The sequence below is a fragment of the Amborella trichopoda genome, chromosome 3 (genome assembly GCF_054954075.1).
Source record: "Amborella trichopoda isolate Santa Cruz 75 chromosome 3, AtrichopodaSantaCruz75HAP2 v2.0, whole genome shotgun sequence".
In the NCBI taxonomy this organism is placed as follows: domain Eukaryota; kingdom Viridiplantae; phylum Streptophyta; class Magnoliopsida; order Amborellales; family Amborellaceae; genus Amborella; species Amborella trichopoda.
Window position 1 is genome coordinate 48,029,950 of NC_142338.1, and position 18,177 is coordinate 48,048,126.

The 18,177-nt window shown below is 36.6% G+C and overlaps 1 protein-coding gene across 2 annotated transcripts; it reads right to left on the bottom strand.

Moving 5' to 3' along the window:
* Nucleotides 1-1,494: 1,494 nt before the first annotated feature.
* LOC18443818 (Transcription factor jumonji (jmj) family protein / zinc finger (C5HC2 type) family protein) lies at nucleotides 1,495-17,163 on the bottom strand. 2 transcript variants are annotated; one of them, XM_088861040.1, is made up of 12 exons: nucleotides 16,772-16,812; nucleotides 15,196-15,248; nucleotides 11,306-11,681; nucleotides 8,621-8,777; nucleotides 8,314-8,533; nucleotides 7,679-7,732; nucleotides 7,490-7,569; nucleotides 7,120-7,394; nucleotides 6,387-6,791; nucleotides 5,433-5,893; nucleotides 4,802-5,074; nucleotides 1,495-2,520 (listed from the first exon to the last, which is right to left on the bottom strand). In XM_088861040.1, the coding sequence occupies exons 3-12, from the start codon at nucleotides 11,616-11,618 to the stop codon at nucleotides 1,936-1,938; spliced, it is 2,823 nt and encodes a 940-aa protein (XP_088717166.1). In that variant the 5' UTR covers nucleotides 11,619-11,681; nucleotides 15,196-15,248; nucleotides 16,772-16,812; the 3' UTR covers nucleotides 1,495-1,935. The 2 variants fall into 2 exon arrangements, with proteins under 2 accessions (XP_088717166.1, XP_011626998.3); XM_011628696.3 differs by lacking the exon at nucleotides 15,196-15,248 and having other exon boundaries at nucleotides 16,772-17,163.
* Nucleotides 17,164-18,177: the final 1,014 nt, after the last annotated feature.

An 18,177-nucleotide genomic window follows, 5' to 3' on the forward strand; every position in this document is an offset into this window, starting at 1 on the left:
TCCAATCATTGGTTCGGAAGCATATAACGGAATGAAAGACCGCTCACAAAGGAGGAGGCTAGTTCGAGGAATTGCTTAAACTTATAGGAAACGTTTATGTAATGAAGCTATATACTTCCCCTGCCCATCTCGCAGTTCAATTTAGATGAAGTGATCCATTGACCATTTGATCTAAGATTTGACGTCTTTAAAGTATTTTACTATTAGTTTTTCTATCAATTATATGATTATGAAATTTGGGTTATATTTAATTTTACTATAAACAATACTAAAAAATAATTTAAAAATAATACCAAAATACCTTTGAAACCTTCAAAGGCCTTTGGGTTATATTTAATTTTATTAAAAATATATTTTTACCGGTGCGAGTTTAAGAGAAAAATAGACGCCCCAAATTTGGTGTCAAAATATTTTGTAGAGGGGTGACATTGTGATTGGAGTCATCTCAGCTGACCATTCAGAATGGACAAGGAGAAGTATATAAGTTTTATACAATGAGAGAAGTATAGATTGGCTGCCCTAAACTTATTCAAATAGATTATATGCTAACTAATATCAAGAGGAGAAAAAAAAACAAAGGTCAGACAGATTATCAACTATGACAAAGTCTAGAGGAAACATAAAGGGTAAGTTTGACCATGACAAAGTCTAGAGGCAACTTAATAGGCAAGTTTGACTATGACAAAGTCTAGAGGCAACTTTGACATTGTTTAGAAAGTATCGCAAAAGAAGAGTGCGTCTGTTTTCAGATGGAAGATGCATTACCAAGTAGGTACCAACTTTGACATAGTTTAGAAAGAATAGCAAATTCGTCGTGGTTTAGAACTTCCAATGGAAAGAGGGTTTAGGCAATTAATTTTCTTCATCTAAATGTTGAGATCCACTTTAGAATTACGCCAATGCTATTTATTATGGAAAAGTATATAAAATACCATTTACTTTTGGTGTGAGGTCACAATTACTATTGTCAGTCGGTAGGATTTCAATCCGGGTGGTTGTGCGTGGCATTCAAAGTTCAATGAAAAAATTATTTCGATAGATCCCAAGCCATTCAACTTGAAATCAGATGGCAAGAATCAATATCATGACCCAGCCATTCAACTTGAAATTAGTTGGCAAGAATCAATAGCATCACCCATGGAAAGATCTTTTTGTGCAGGTAGGCTCTACGTCAGAGGCTCTACCGGTATTCTACAGACCCAAGATTTATTTTCTTTTTCATTTGTTCTTTTTGTGAGCAGGTAGCCTCTACGGTGGAGGCTCTACCAGTATCCTACACATCCAAAAACTGCATTTAACCATTCAGAACCCAACAAACACTAAATCCATTAAATCCATCTAAATTGGTAACACTCTATAGTTAAGGCTAAGTCCAAGATCGAAAAAATGTATACCCCTTAATTATGCGACAGAAGCAAAGCTTCCTCGTTTAGCAAAAGTTATTAAAAAGAACATAAAAGTGAAGAAAAATAATAAAAAAGGAGCACACGCTCATGAACTATAATCTTTGCATTACTTCTTTTTATTCAAGGCCAGGCCAGAGTACAGGATCAATTGCTGTAAAAGAATATTCAAAAAAAGAAAACTAAAGCCAAAAAGAGAAAAAAGGTCGGGGGAATCAGCAGACTGATCAGAGAGCCAGGTAAAATACCCGGCATCTCTCGAAGAATAAGGGATTAAACAAAAAAAATTAACCCTGAAAAATTACACAGATTCTTACCACCTTGCTTGTGTCCTCACCGGAAAACAAAAAACCGGGAAGAAACCCCAAGAATCTGAGCATGCCAAAGCCTTAATTTTCATTTTTTTTACAAGGCTTGCATGCAAAGAATTGGTTATTGCCAAATTTGCCCCCATGTTATCATCAGTAGTTAGCTTTCCCCATTTTTTTCTTTTTTCTTTCTGGATTGCTTAGGTCTTAATTAATTAGTGGTGTCAGGCTTTAGGGGGGCCCACTTCTGACCCCTTGCGGGAATCGGGGAGCCGGAATCTCGCCTCCGCTGAAAAAGATGGACCCCGCACCTTAATACGCTTGGGCCCCACTTCAAGAGATTTCTCAGAAGAGTGACAACTATCTTCTTTCCTCGAAAATTCCCTTACTTTTGCATGATAGTAATCATCCTTGCTAAAGCTGTCTCTGAAGCTGTGGACCAGTCGATGGCTTTCTTCTTTACTGGGGATTTCTCTAAATTTTGAATAATTGTTATCATCCCTGCTGAAATTTTCTCTGGTTTTTGGGGTTGGTCTATAGCTGTCTACTGTACTGGAAATTTCCCTGTATTTGGATTGACACTTACAGTCCTTGGAGGTATTTTCTCTTAATTTTTGGGTCTTTGAATGCGGGTTCTTATCCATGGCTGATTTTGTATCAGGTGAGGTTGTTCTGAGCTTGAGGGAATGAGGACATGCTTTAGAAAGATGTTGGGGTCGAGTGTCTAGCTTGTGAGAAGAGCTGCTTCCTAGTGGAAGAGTTTGTGGGCCCCGTCCCTCTGGCACAAGTTTCTTCAGTCGTTTAAGTGCCTGCAAATTGCCAACAAAAAAAAAAAAAAATGTGAACGCTTGTAGACTAAGATCTGATAAAGTAAACCTCAAATCTTTGATACACAGTAAGGGATTATCAACAATCTTTGTAGGGTACAGTTACATATTTTATATAAATCAAAAGCCAAAACTTCCAGTAAGTAGCTCTCTCTCTCTCTCTGTATATATATATATATAGAGAGAGAGAGTAATGATCCTATAAGGGACCCTCCCCCACCCATGTGTATAGGACCCCAAAGGATCACCACTAAAATTGACACGGATCTCTAAAAAGTTATCATTGGTGTGGGACTTGACTTTTCTATAGATTTGTGCCAAATTTAATGATGATCCTTTCGAGTCCTACACACATGGGTGGAAGATCCTATATGATCATTTCTCATATATATATATATATATATATATATATATAATGTGTGCGTGTGTGCACACGTCCAAGCACATAGTGCACTTTTCAAACACCATGTATCATACAAATAGTAAACCATGATCAGCGTTTTAGTGGGAAGGCCCCATAGCCGACCATTGAATTGGCGGGCAAAGAGCTTCCCAGTGTAGATCTTTTTTTGTTTTTGTTTCTTGTTGTCAGGTGTGGGGGGCTCACATCCACTAACTACTAATACATAAACTATGTGAGCCAGTCAGTGTGATTTCCTAACACTTTCCTCTGTCATTATCTTTTCTTTTCTTTTCTTTGATTAATTTCCAAACACCTGTTGATTTGTGCATTACAGGGAACCCAATTCATTTGTTGATCAATTTAATAACACTTGTCGATTTGTGTAATACAAACTCAGCAGAGAGAACCCATAGTTGCAGTTGCCTCAAATTTTGTAACATAGTTTATAGGGCAACCTACCTAGAGAATCTAATACCGAGAGCCTCAAATTTTGTAACATAGTTTATAGGGCAACCTACCTAGAGAATCTAAAGATACCGAGAAAAACTAGGCTGAACGGACATTGTTCGGGTTCAACAATGTAGGTTTTACACCAGATGATATGATGCGCTTTAACTGCCCAGGGTCATCTGAGATGGCCCATTCATCTCAGAATGGTTGATGAGGTGGCCTGGCACAGGAGATAATGTGCCATCCATGCTGGCTTCTCCAATATTCTAATAAGATGCCAAAAGGTGTTCTCTTTTTTTGATGAATCAGAGAGCCTCGTTTTATTAGTACGATATCCAGAACGTCCTAATGGTGTGACACCTGGTTTGCACCAAGCCAACAAACCAAAATGAAAAGAAAAAAGCAAAAAATACGAAAAGGGAAATAAGATTCTAAAAGAACATGGGCTTTTAGTTACAAAAGAACGTGTCTTCCAGTCATGACATTACATTTGGAACAGTTCAAAAAAACCCGACAACCAGCATGGCACTTAGCACACCACCATAACTCCACAAAAATCAATTCTAAAATTCTAAAAAGTCTAGACTCCCTACAATTATATTACCACCACAATTCCACAAAAATCAATTTTAAAAAGTCTAGACACCCTACAATTATATTTTCGGATAGATAAACTGCCTGCATCTATACAGCATGGCACTTAGCACACCACCATAACACCACAAAAATCAATTCTAAAATTCTAAAAAGTCTAGACTCCCTACAATTATATTACCACCACAACTCCACAAAAATCAATTTTAAAAAGTCTAGACGCCCTACAATTATATTTTCGGATAGATAAACTGCCTGCATCTATACAGCATGGCACTTAGCACACCACCATAACTCCACAAAAATCAATTCTAAAATTCTAAAAAGTCTAGACTCCCTACAATTATATTACAACCACAACTCCACAAAAATCAATTTTAGAAAGTCTAGACGCCCTACAATTATATTTTCGGATAGATACAATGCCTGCATCTATACAAGTTCCCACAATCCATTGATGATCACAACCCATTGACACTCAAAAAAATAGATACACCCACTAATTAAAAAACACGGAATAACAAAAAATTGCAAATATTAAACAATTGAGGGTGAGGCAATACACAACGATAAACAACAATTCTCACAATACTCATTTTAAAGGATGTATTATTGTAGCAAGATGCGATAACATATGCCTTCCAAACAATACTTCACATTTTAAAGAAGATATTTTTGTACTAAGACGTGATACCATATACACCTTAGGCCTTGGATTATGGAGGCTTAAGGTAACAATATTATGTAACCAAGCAAAACACATGGGATTGAAAAATTGTCAGTTCCAATCAAGAATAATCAAACCACCATGCATACCTGCTGTTGAGGAACCTTTGAGTTTACTGAATTGCTTGCAGTTTGGTTTTCGACACTAACAACACGTCGACGTTTAACCCTGAATATTTCTGAATCGGAGTCATCACTCTCTTGTAACCTAAAATCCATTAACTGGCCACCGCATAAATCTCTCTGCTCCTTAGACAAGCATTTACGCTCTAGAGGAGCTTCATCTGCATTGTCTGTAATGTCTCCACTTGCTGGAAATTCAGCAGCCATAGTTACCCTGATCACATATGTGCTCCCACTACCCTATAGACCATTAAAAATAGACATTTGAGCATCCTACTACAGCTCCAAAAGCATACTCTAATCAAGGACATCAGAGAAACCATAGTCCATCTGGCCATTCTTGTCCAATGAAATGAACCACGACATAGATGGCCAGAGAGGGCCTGCCAGGAAATGAGAAGATTCCATTGGTGGGTTGCAAAGGCCCCCTCTTCATCCTTGTCCATCATTTCATTGGACACAGATGACCCAATGGACACAGTTCCTCCACAATCCATGGGATTATAATATACTTTTCCCCATGGAATAAGCAATCAAATATAGCTATCACAAAATCAGCACTCAAATATATAGAGATGTCATGGAAGTAAAGGCTCACATCTGATGGTAAGGATGAATTTTCTTGAGGCCTGTAGGAAGAACACAAGGTTGATGTTCCACATGAGTGTGCCTGCTCTTGAGCTTCAACTTCAGTAAAATCCTTACACCTCCCACCATTTTGCACAGAAAAGCTCTCACAAACATCATTGAATGTCATTGAATCACCATTTTGCAAAGGCAAGCTCTGAGAAACATCTAATACCTTTGAATGCTCATCACCTTGCCCAACATCCAGCTTGGTTTCACAATTTATAGCACAATATGCCACATAACCATCCTCAGTGGATTTATATAGGCCATGTAGAACAGAACCATCACCATGGTGCAACAGACCGTAAAATTTTTCCAATATTCCCTCTTCCTGTTCAAACTTCTGAGACACAGATTCCATATCCATTATATCTTCCCTAATATGTATAACACGATTTCCTTTGCATGGACAACACCTTGCCTCAACCTCTGTGTTTAAAAGCCATGGGAAAAAAGCTTAATAAATGAATATAGCATCTTAGAAACCAAGCACAATGTTCATAGCTATGCCAAACAATTGAGCTCCAAGCACTTTTTTAAAAGAAATTTGACAAAAGGCTATTAGCAGTAATACTCTTAGATAGAGAAGTGAGGTTGGGCTATCTGCACAATATTAGGATATCTATTATGTTACTGGGATTGTATACAATGAGACCTACCTTTGATACAAGAAGGTCAGAATTATTTGCAACCATCCAATGCGAAACCTGGTCGCTTGGGTGTGACACAAAGTTCGAGAAAATTTAGTTTGAACTTTGAGCCTGGTCAATGGAATATATGCAGCCATCTAATTTCACATCCAATGGTCAAGATTAATTGTGACCACCTTGTACCAAAGATAAATGGTCTCATTGTATACTTTTGCTATGTTATTTTCATCATGCACCATGTTAGTATATATAGGAATATATGAAATCTGTACCATGGCGAAGGCAAATAGGATGATCATAACAGTTGCATCTGATGAATGCCACATAGCAATCATGTTTGCAAAGGCCACACAAAAGTGTTCCTTGGGAACTTGGCAAAAGGGAGGCACAAGCTCCAGCCTTCATGAGCAACCAGCGAGCACGGTGCTGAAGACGCATTAGATGCACAAAGGAAGCCATTACAGAGTGTTGACAAACCAGGTCTAGGGATGAATACTCTGGATCTTCATCTCCACTAGAAGATTTGCCCTTGGAAAGCAGCATTGCTTCTTTACAGAGAAGTTCCTCATAAGGAAGAAGAGGCACCCTGTTGAGAAGCCCATAGCGCCGGCTAGCAATTGCCCCAAGTGGAAACCAGTCACCAATCGCAAAGTTCACAGCCTCACCACAGTTAAAACCTAAACACATAAAACAAATACACATGAACACAGTGAAATGAGTAAATGACCAATTTAATAATAAGTGATGTACAGACGACGACACAGAACACATTATCAGGGATCATGACTGAAGAAATTCGACCAATTTAACAATAAGCAGAAAATAGACATATGAACTTAACCTACTTAACACCGAAAACGGAATCAAGCACTAGCTAACACCTTATCATGACTAAAAAATAATGACCTATTTGATAACAAGTAGAGACAATAGATATAACACTTGAAAACAAAAGCAAGAACACTTGATGAACACATCATCATGACTGGAGAATTAAAAAATTACCATGACTGAAGCCAGCATGATAAGCTCGAGGAAAGGTGATGATAAACTCTCCAGGTTTTTGCACAGCTTTATACACAGGGACACCATGATCCAACAAAATATTTGGAGGGAACATGGTTGTCTTCCCTAAGAGCACATCGAATGCTGCATCCTCACCAGGGGAAAGAATTTCATTCGTGTACACATTCTCCTGAACGACTTTTTCAAAGTCAGAAGCAGCATGACCGGGAATCCCATACCATGTCTTTGATGCTCCACAATGGTGATAGTTAATGCTGCAAATCCACAGTTAAGATTGGAATTATAATAAATATTTATATTCTCCTTCGTTCACAAAGGACAAAAATTAGCATTAGAACCCAAGACATACCTGTACAGATAATGGTCTTCAACATGCCATGCAAACATACTGAATAACATTCCAATGTAAAGCATGGGATCTGTTACACCCTGTAACCACCACGAAATGGTTAAATAACATATCCAACATGTATAAGCTGCAGCAATAAATTGCTATTGCATCTAAAATCTAATCTAAACAAGGAATTAAAGGTAATACCGGAATTGCATTGTCCAGAAGACGCAATATTGATTTGGGCAACCGAGAAAGTGTCTGCAAAATCAATAAAATGGGTAAAAACAATAGTTGTAAATAATTAAAAAAGGTGGATAGAAACACATTAATTTGCTTATGAAATGAGGAAAATAGACATATAGAGACCATATAAATGAGATAAATATTGAATACATGGCTCCACATAAATGAAATACAAAGCTCAGTATGAAATGGAGCCCATGCAACGCATCCAGAAAGCAATAAAGATATCAAAAACAAGATTTCCAGCTTATAAAACTGCATATCGGCAAGTAAAACTGCATATTCTGTCACTTGTTTTCCAAAAAGGCACGACATAAGAATCAGTACACACAATAAAATGAATAATTGATAGTGCCCTGTCCAGAGAAGGTGCTCTAATTCCCAGTATATGTATCACCAAATGTTATATTGTTATTAATAATAAATCCCCAAAAAATCCAAGGGTCAGTCACCTCAAAAATAATTGTATTTAAGCAGGCATTTTGTCTTAAGAAGAACTAGAACAGAGTGTCAGGCCATTAAATATGATTAAATGTCAACATAGAATGAGAAAGGATAGTATGACATCACAAGAAAGGGCAGTATGAAATGCTCACATTCAAGTTCCATTTGCTGCTTCCTAGTGGATCCTTTGGGGAAGAGGAAAAGGCACTGCCATCAATATCACAAGCATATTCAACACTCTCTGTCTTCCCACATGCAATTTCACGCCAAAATTCTTCCTCTAAATACCTAGCAGGCAGACATCCTGCACTAGAATATCTTCGTGAAAACATCTTGTTTGCCATCTTCTCAAAATCACGGAAAGTATAATTTCTGAAAAGAAACGAAGAAACGCTCAAAAACTCTAAACCCTTCCAGAAAATCTGTATGTTACTCTGTTAATTTGCTCCAATTACCGACCTTCCACTCATAAAAAAGGTGACCTTATCCTCAACATCCCATTCAGCAAGCCTTAGGGGTTGGACTCGAGTTGAAAACTTGAAACCAGCCTTTTCCTTCATCAGCACCACACCAGCAGGAACAGAAGCACTCACAGGTGAAATAATTTTGCATATACCTACATAAAATTTCAAACAAGCATGAGTTATGAAGATAAAAGAAATATTGATGATCAGATAAATATCAAATACAATAAAATTGCAAATATTGATGATCAGATAAATATCAAATACAATAAAATTGCACTTATTTAATCCAAGTTCCAGCAATACATGCCATAAAAGAACATCAATCTGATGAAGGGATCAATGCTACATCAAGGCTTATCCCATGATCTTGTTCCACCACAAAGATTTCTCTTCCGTAAATTGAAATCAATTAACAAGGTGATTTTTTTATTCATGAGTTCCAATCATAGTTGGGCCAAATTTGCACCAAACTTAAAGTAGAATGACCAATAAAATGAAAAAAACCGAGTGCCATGCAACAATGGCAATTTTTCAATTTTTTTACTTCAACATAGCATATGCACAGTATCTATATGTCAAAGAGGAAATGGAGAGAGAACTTAAGTACAGAAGAGCATTAATGCATTGCAGTGTCACAACTGGCCAGATCAGCTTTCTATCTATTTTTCTAAATTCAAGAAATTTTTAGTTAAATTGAAGAAATATAACAATGAGAATAATAAAAAATAAGGAATTAAATAAATGAATAAGAATAATCAGAACTTATACACAGATGATTCTTATGAGAGAGAGAGAGAAAGAGATGGAAACATTAAAGCCACACAGGAATAGATACTAAACTCACATGGAGAGAAAGAGAGGTGTCAAATAGTCCTACATGGTCTTGGTAAAATATTCTTATGCCTCTTAGTACTGATAAATAACATAGCCCCCTTAACAAAAGCTGCCATGAATACTAAGACATGATAAAGCAAGTCAGGTTTGACATGCCCAAATTAATGGCCAAGCCTATCCATTTGAAGATGGGCCACACGGGGCCAAGATTCCCAAAATGAGTTGCCAGAAATAGCAGAACCAATATGCTGGAAAAGGATGAACAAGACCACAAAAAGAAAGGCAAAAACTGAAAGGGCCAGTTCACCAAGAACCGGCTAACTGAACCAGTTAGACCAAATAGTGAACAGTTTTACCAAGTCTGGTCCTGTTATAATAACTGTGTCTTAAGAGGAAAGCGACAAAAACAACTACGGATACATCACTTCCAATTCAGTTTGTGCCACAACTCAAAAAAGGGTGAAAAACCTATTACTTTCAAAGAAGGAATTCCATAAACAAAATCCCTATTAAATTCAAAGAAGGAATTCCAGAAACAAAATCCTAAGATGACCATAGTCTATATGATAAAGTTATTTAGACTTACAAGAAGTTGACAAACAAGATTTTCCAGATCCAATAATTCTCAGAAGAGTCCCTGCCATTTATCTGCAAATGTCAAAAGCTATAGAGCTGGCTTGAAAGGAAGGACAAGGACAGGGAGAGGGATGAATAGGAATTCCATATTCTACTGGCTTCATCACATAGACCTACAAGTTACAATCATGATTTTCCAGATCTAATAATTCCCCAGAAAAGTCCCAGCCATCTATCTGCAAATGTCAAAAGCCATAGAGTTGCAAGGAAGGACAAGGACAGGGAGAGATGAATTTCAGAGAGAATAGTCTTATGAGATTATGTGCGTATCATTTAAAAATTTGGAATTAGATAAAAAATTGGTGGTAATCTTGTAACTATTTTAAAAAATGACTTTAAAATCAATGGCAAATGAATATTTCCCTTATTAAATGAATATTTCCGTTATTAAATGCATACAACATTATGTGAAACAATATTTCTAAACAAAATACAGAGGATACAGTTTTCAGAACCAAAATGCGGCATCTTGCAATTTAACGTTAACAGATGTCCCATAAGCAATGTACGAAGTTTCATCAACATGGCATCAGTTTCATCATCTAAAATAGCAACAAATATCATAGACAATGCTGTTTCCAATCTAATAAGCCAATCCTAAAATACACACTATTTAGAGCTATTTAGAGCAAATCCTAAAATACAAAACATTTTTTGGTCTCCCTTCAATACGTGCAGAAGGAAGACAATGAAGTGGCTAATACATTAGCCCAAAATATGGTCCAGTGAATGGTCTTAGTGTGCATGAGTCCAGCCATCATTGTAATTTCATCATAAACAATCACTTATACTCTTTATCTATTCAGCAGTTAAAGTTGTTTCTCAAATGATTCTTTCTTAATGTCAGTTCTGGTAATTGATTGATAAGAAAGATGCACCTTTAGTCTATATTGAAGTATCAAAAGCCCTAATGAAAAAAAGCCCCAAGAAGAAAATGTCCAAGTGACAATGGAGAAATAATGTTTAGATCCATAACTAAAAGACAATTCTACAGATGCTAAAAGAGGAGCAAAAGAACCCCAGAAAGTAATGCAAAGAAAATGAGGAGTCATCAAATGAATACAAATTCAATCAGAGTAACCAGGCAAAAATAAATAGCTGACTAAATCGGCTTCAAAACTCATAGGATACAAAGAAATATGTTCCATTTTATAATATAAAATTCTGTGAATTTTCAAGGAAACAATTCCCAGCAGTCAAGCATTACCAAATTTTGAAGCTGTAGGAGCTATCTTTTGAAGATATACCAATGGGTCCTTAAACTCTTCCTTTGTGGGGCTGTACACAGGACAAACTGGTACTTTGCCAATCCAGTCTGAATCATGTGCAGCAAATTTTTTCACATTATGCTTTGCAAACACATCCTTTACATTGGATCCACCGGGGACCCTGGAACCAGACTCCGCTCTTTGATTTAAGCTCATCCCACATGATGCTCGAACTCTCAAGGCATCTCCCCCACTTCTGGACATCATATTTGCACTGGAAGTTCCCCCCTCGGGCACAACACCCAAATTCATCAGGTTCTGCTTTTTACCAATCCCATTCTTGACCTCTCTAGATGCACAAAGCCTTCCTTTCACCTGTCAAAAGACAAAAACAATGTAAATGCCACCTTTGAAAACATGCAATACCAAGTGATGGTACTAGCAGTTGAAGGAATCTAACTTAGAGAGAAAAACCTAGAGAACAGGTGCAAAAGTTAATCAAGACATTCAAGAGTGGAATATTTAGTGGGTGCACAATTCAAAATAATAATAATAATAATGAGTAGAAAGTCATAACAAGTTGACCATGATAAACCTATGTATACACATAAAGACACATTAATGCCTTCAAACAGTGAAGAGTTATAAATTGCATGCCCACAAAATAAAAGAGTTATATATTGCATGCCCACAAAATAAAAGAGTTATATATTGCATGCCCACAAAATAAAAGAAAGACTCAAACTTTAATACAACCAAAATATTGTTATATATTGCATGCCCACAAAATAAAAGAGTTATATATTGCATACCCACAAAATAAAAGAGTTATATATTGCATGCCCACAAAATAAAAGAAAGACTCAAACTTTAATACAACCAAAATATTTTATCAAACATCATAAATCTTAGAAGATCTACTAAAAATCAAAAAGCAACAAATTTTGGTCACATATTTCAGAAAGACTCAAACTTTAATACAACCAAAATCTTTTATCAAACATCATATATCTTAGAAGATCTACTAAAAAACAAAAAGCAACAAATTTTGGTCACATATTTCAGGGAGGATATTTAGTAAACTGCCACTATGATAAGGTCATGCCGAGTTTATGCCAAAAGACACTTTCATGGCAAGGTAATGGAAAAGACAATGCTAGAACTTTCTTATTAAGAGAATGGTTTCAAAATAATTATCTACAGAGAGATCTTAAAATAGGTATAAACTCTAAATCCGACCTACTAAATAAACTCGCTTGTGCCAAAAAATCTTCTTAAATGTAATGACATCTAAAATATAGCTGGTTTCAAACGTGTATGGATTAGATTGCACCCTACTTATTCCATATTTATAGCCCTTTTTCACCGATATAATATCTTTAGGGGTTAAGCCCACATAAAAAGTAAATGTAAAGAGCCACGTACTTAATTTCGTCAACTCCATTAATGCAGTCCACAATTAAGATGGAGTTGTCCCTTGCAGAGAACATACCAGCCATTTTATAAATACATACTTCGTTTGCTACCTATACTAGTCTTGGTCCGTGAATATCATGGTTAGCTAGGTTCCCAGAAAGAAAGAATCAACAAAATGGACTAAAATCGGTTTCACAGTACTTCAAATTACATCAGCAAAGTGTAAAGAGAAAAAGGTATACATCAGCAAAGTGTAAAGAGAAAAAAATATATCCAACCCCAACACCCCACCCCTGTCTGGTATTAGCATCCCTCACTTTTGTCTTTCTTCGCATTTCTACTCTGTTTTTCGCTCAGTGTGTATGCATCCTGAATGACTGCACTGAATGCAACTAGATGCTGCCATCTATAAAAACAATCAGCCCTGCTCTCAATGGCGCAAGCCCATTTTTTGTTTGAGCTTGGTGCCAACAAGGCTCAAGTGCACCAAGTCAATTTATAGCCCACCATCCTTTTGTGTGCTCACATGGCTGTGAGGTTTAAGCCCAAATGCACCATGCTGCATGCTAGCCTTGTCCACCATGATGGCCAGTTGACCTAAGGCTTGAGCAACCCCAACACCAACCCCCAACCCCAAAAAAAATAATAATAATTTGTCGGTACAAGAAAACAATCAGTCCCTGATTCATTTAAAAGCTGTTGCAAATTTCTTGTATATTGCTTTAGTGACAATCCTTTTGTGTGCTCGCATGACTGTAAGGTCTAAAGGTCACACACCATGCCTTGTTCGACTCAATAGCTTGGTTGACCCGAGTCTTGAGCACTCCCCTCCCACACCACCCCCCAACCCCCCCACAAAAAAAAAATAATGATGACGAATTTGTGGTACAAGAAAACAATCAATCCCTGATGCATCTAAAAGATGTTGTAAATATCCCATATATTGCTTAGTTTGGCAATCAATCCCTCATGCATCTAAAAGATGTTGTAAATATCCCATATATTGCTTAGTTTGGTTTTATTTACTGGTTAAATTTTATATCTTCCATTATCAGTTTTTTGTTGAATACATCATAACAAGTGTCAAACCCCAGAGCATTATGCCTAGTTATCCACAAGTTTCAAATCCCCATATGTATGCCTAGTTATCTGCCTGATACAACTTTCAATGTGTGTGGAATTTCCAAAAATACATGTACGATAAAAGAGCCTTTCTATACTCTATGACTTGCCTTTTTAGATTTTCCAGACAAACATACCCCTAGTGCTTTTTGCTTATTTCCAAATAAAACCATCAAATAAACCCCTCTCTAAATGAAGCTAAAACTTTAACACGTTCTCCCACTTTCCATACAAATAATTTATGCATTTCCAAGAAATGCCCAAATAATTAAGTGTAATCTCCCACTTCCCAAGGGATTCACCTCCCAAATCTGGCAAATGTCACATAGCATCATAATTATCACGACTGAACCAAACCGGCCAGTCGGATTGTTTGAACCGCCTACCAATGCGTAGGATCCAGTCGAATTGTTTGAACCGCCTACCAATGCCTAGGATGGTATAGCCCAAAGCAAAAACCAAGTTTGGCTCAAAACTAGTCAAAATCAATGTTTAACTGGTTTAAGGCAGTTGAACCAGCCAATTCGGACTGATACACAAACCTGGGCAATTTTAAAAATATCTTTTACTTTAAGCTAGTACTATTATTTTTCTTTATTTTGTTAAATCTGGTCCGACGAGTTCAACAGGCGGTCGGACCAATTTTAACAAGACCAAACCTCTCACCAATTAGGCAGCTAGTAATTTTAACAAGACCGAACCTCTCACCAATTAGGCAACTAGTTTGTTTCTTATAACGCTACACAAGATATATTTAAATAATATTCTTTCACATTATATTTTATTTTCCTATATTGCGAAAATGCCTATTTCTACGTAACCAATGTCAGTTTGCCATCACATTGCACTTCTCTTCTAATTTAGTGGTACAAATATGTGCATACATACACACCAGTATATCTTTATTACTCAACTCTTGTGGGTTGTTAGGGAACCTTGGCCATCGTTCATGTTATTCTACCAAAAGGCGAAGTAATAAGGTATGTCAAATGGACTCCTGAACATGACAACTTTGTTCGAAAGCATGGTAGAAATGGGTGCTACAAACCTGCGGAAGAAGGATTGGAGAGAAGTATCCTCCGTCATGTGTGAGTATGGACCAGAATTTTGCATAGCAAGGCTAAAAAAGCGAGTTAAATGTTTGAGGTATACTTATAGTAATGTTAAACAACTCCTTAATCAGCCTGGTTTCCAATTTGATTAAGGTACTAGGAGAATAACTGGGCCCGGTTAGGAGGAATATGTTTAGATAATTTTAAAATATGGGTGTAATTTTTACTTTTAAAATCAACATGCAGGGACAACTATTCAAACTTTAGAATTGAAGGGAAGCAGTTCAGCATTGTTGTACCTCCTATGCAGCTCATGGATCAAGCTTTCGCATAGGACATGGCATAGCGCAACCTATGGAACAGTTTAATTTCATTATGATCATAAGCCTAACTTCAGAACCCATGAAGTGTAATTTTGGACTTCTTGGAGATTTTGTATTTAATTTCTTCATTATATATTGAGATGCAGTGTTATGGACATGATGCAATTAGGGAATAACTTATCGTGGGTCGTGTAGATATATAAATATATATATATATATGTGTGTGTGTGTGTGTGTGTGTGTGTGTGTGTGTGTGTAAAGAGAGAGAGAGAGAGAGAGGGGGATACATAATTCAACCTATAAAAAGATAAGAAAATATGACTGGAACCGTCTAAGGTGCTCGTTGTATTTAACTTCTACATTACCTAATAAGATACGGTTTTATGGATATAACAACAAACAGCCAAACCTGGTTTTCATCTTCATGGTGGCAAACAAGTTATTTTTCATATACTTGGTTCTTCCAACAGCCAACATTTTCAAAATCAGCTTTTACATATACTAGAATCTGCATAACCAGGTTTTGAGTCATATCAAGGATTTGCATTTCCAGGGACCCAAACGACCCACTACAATATACTTTTCAACTTATATTTCAACTTATGTTGACCATGGATGGGTACTAGGGTACATGTACATGGCTATGCCTATCTATTTATTTCTTTTAAATTGCTCCAATCGATTTCTGCATGCACCATATAGGAAATGCATTCTGCCTCATCAATAAGGTTGCTGGATTTTATCCCATTTTTACCAAACAAGAGAACAGCGTACAAGACTTCCGACTAGCACTCCTGTTTTGTCATTCAATTATAGTGCCATATTCTTTTGGAAACTGGTTTCTATTTGTCAGAAAGTTATAAGTTCATTCATTTGCATAAATTAAAAACATATCTTTTTTAATCTTTTAAGGATTTATATGCCTAAACTAAAAGCATATATCTTTTAATCTTCTAAGGATTTATATAATGGAACAGCACAAAATTAAATGTAAAACCCAAATTGTGTTTTATGATAGTACTGTCATTCATAAATAAGACGTGATTCAAAGGCATAACAAATTTTTGGGAAAATATTAATAGAAATATAGTATATATATACAGAAATATAATATATATACAGAACAAACGAGACGGGAAAAAAAAGGTAAGAGGAAGCAAGAGCAATATTATCTTGCTAACTAGAGAGCCAGTTAAATCTTTTTCAGAAGAAAAAAAAAAAGGCATAAGGAGCAACATAAATCCATTCCAAATTTCATCTACAACTAAGCACATGAAAGAAAAATAAAAACTAATGACACAAATACCTAACTTATAACAAGCTGGATCACATTTTTCACCATTAATGACATCAAAGGAGAAGAAGCATTGCACAAGGAAATTAACAAAATTCATTTTCCACAAAATCACCAAAAACTAACCAGCATCTAGATCCACAAAATCAACCATAGACCACTAAAACAAAAGAATAAATCAAGCATTACCACCAGAAATCATGAAAATAAAAATATATAAATTATATGGACAATGCATCAAAGTATCAGAACACATACCATTTATCATGCCTCTCACCCTTAAGCCTCCAATTTCGCAGAACAAGAAACAATATTCCACATGAGAAGCTTCGAATATTCTAAAAGAATCCCTGAAACCCTACAAGACAAAACCCTAGAAAACAATTCTCGCCATTAATGTCCAGAAGGCATGTTCTTCCTTCTACAATGGCCTGGCATTATACGCTAGAAATTGCAGATCCAGGCCAAATAAGGCGAGGAAGCACAGCAAAAAGGATGAGAAACAATTAGGGTTTTCCCAAGAAAAGGGGAGGAGGAGAGGCCAGCGAACCACCGGAAAGGAAAATCCGGCACCGGAAAAGGAAGAGGGTGAAATCGAGGACAGACAATCACCGGAGAGAGAATAAGAAAACAGAAACGTAAGAAAACGAGAATGCCGTAGACCGGGAGTTATTTATAGGCGGGAAATAAAAACAAAAAGTACGAATATACCCCTGATCGTTTATCCAATGACCGGGCAGACCTTGGATTCCGAGAAAGTACCGAACCGCCGCGCTTTTTTAGATATGACCATTCTACCCTCGTACGGGGCACGCGGGAATGGGCTAAAGCGGGTCAAAGTGGCTTTCGTACAGTGGCTGAATGGTCAATTGTCCAGTGCGAATTTGAGAGCGCTCTAAAGTTTTCAAGAATGACGAGAATACCCCCATGGTTCTAGTGAAATGACGGATATAAGTCTTGTTTGTAAAACGACGTGTCTTTGACCCATGACCTAGTCACGACTCTTAAATATTGCAGACAAAACTAAATAGAATATTTATTGTGGATCAAAATCGTGTTTTATGGGACCCAAAAACTAGAACTTCCAATTACTCATCCAAAGCTTGACCAAATACTTCTCTCTCTAGATATATGCTTAGACGCTCTCTTTCTTTCTCTCTCTGGATATATGCTTCGACTTAATTTGACAAAGATTTCAATGTTCAAGCCCCCTAATCAACCAACATTCAAACACAAAATTCTCTCTTAACTTTGACCAAACTTGGGAAAAGTTCAGAGTTTTTTTTTTTTTTTTAACATTAAACAACTCTCCTTCTCTCTCTAAACAACTCTTTTTCTCTCTCTAAACATGTCGAATATGAAAATATTGAGATGACCAAACAACTCTCTTTCTCCCTTTAAACGTGTTGAAATATGAAAATATTGAGATGACTAAACAACTCTCTTTCTCCCTTTAAACGTGTTGAAATATAGGTATATTGGGAGAGATTAATTTAACGGTAATTAGTTGGGTCATATTTTTGGAAAGAGGATATAACATGTGTCGATTGTAAATGCCATAGCGAATTTTGTCATAACTAGAAATGATTGGGCCCTCCTGTAACTGCCAATCTGAAAAAGCACGGGCATGTTAGGTATTTCGGGCTATCTGGGGGTGTTTACGT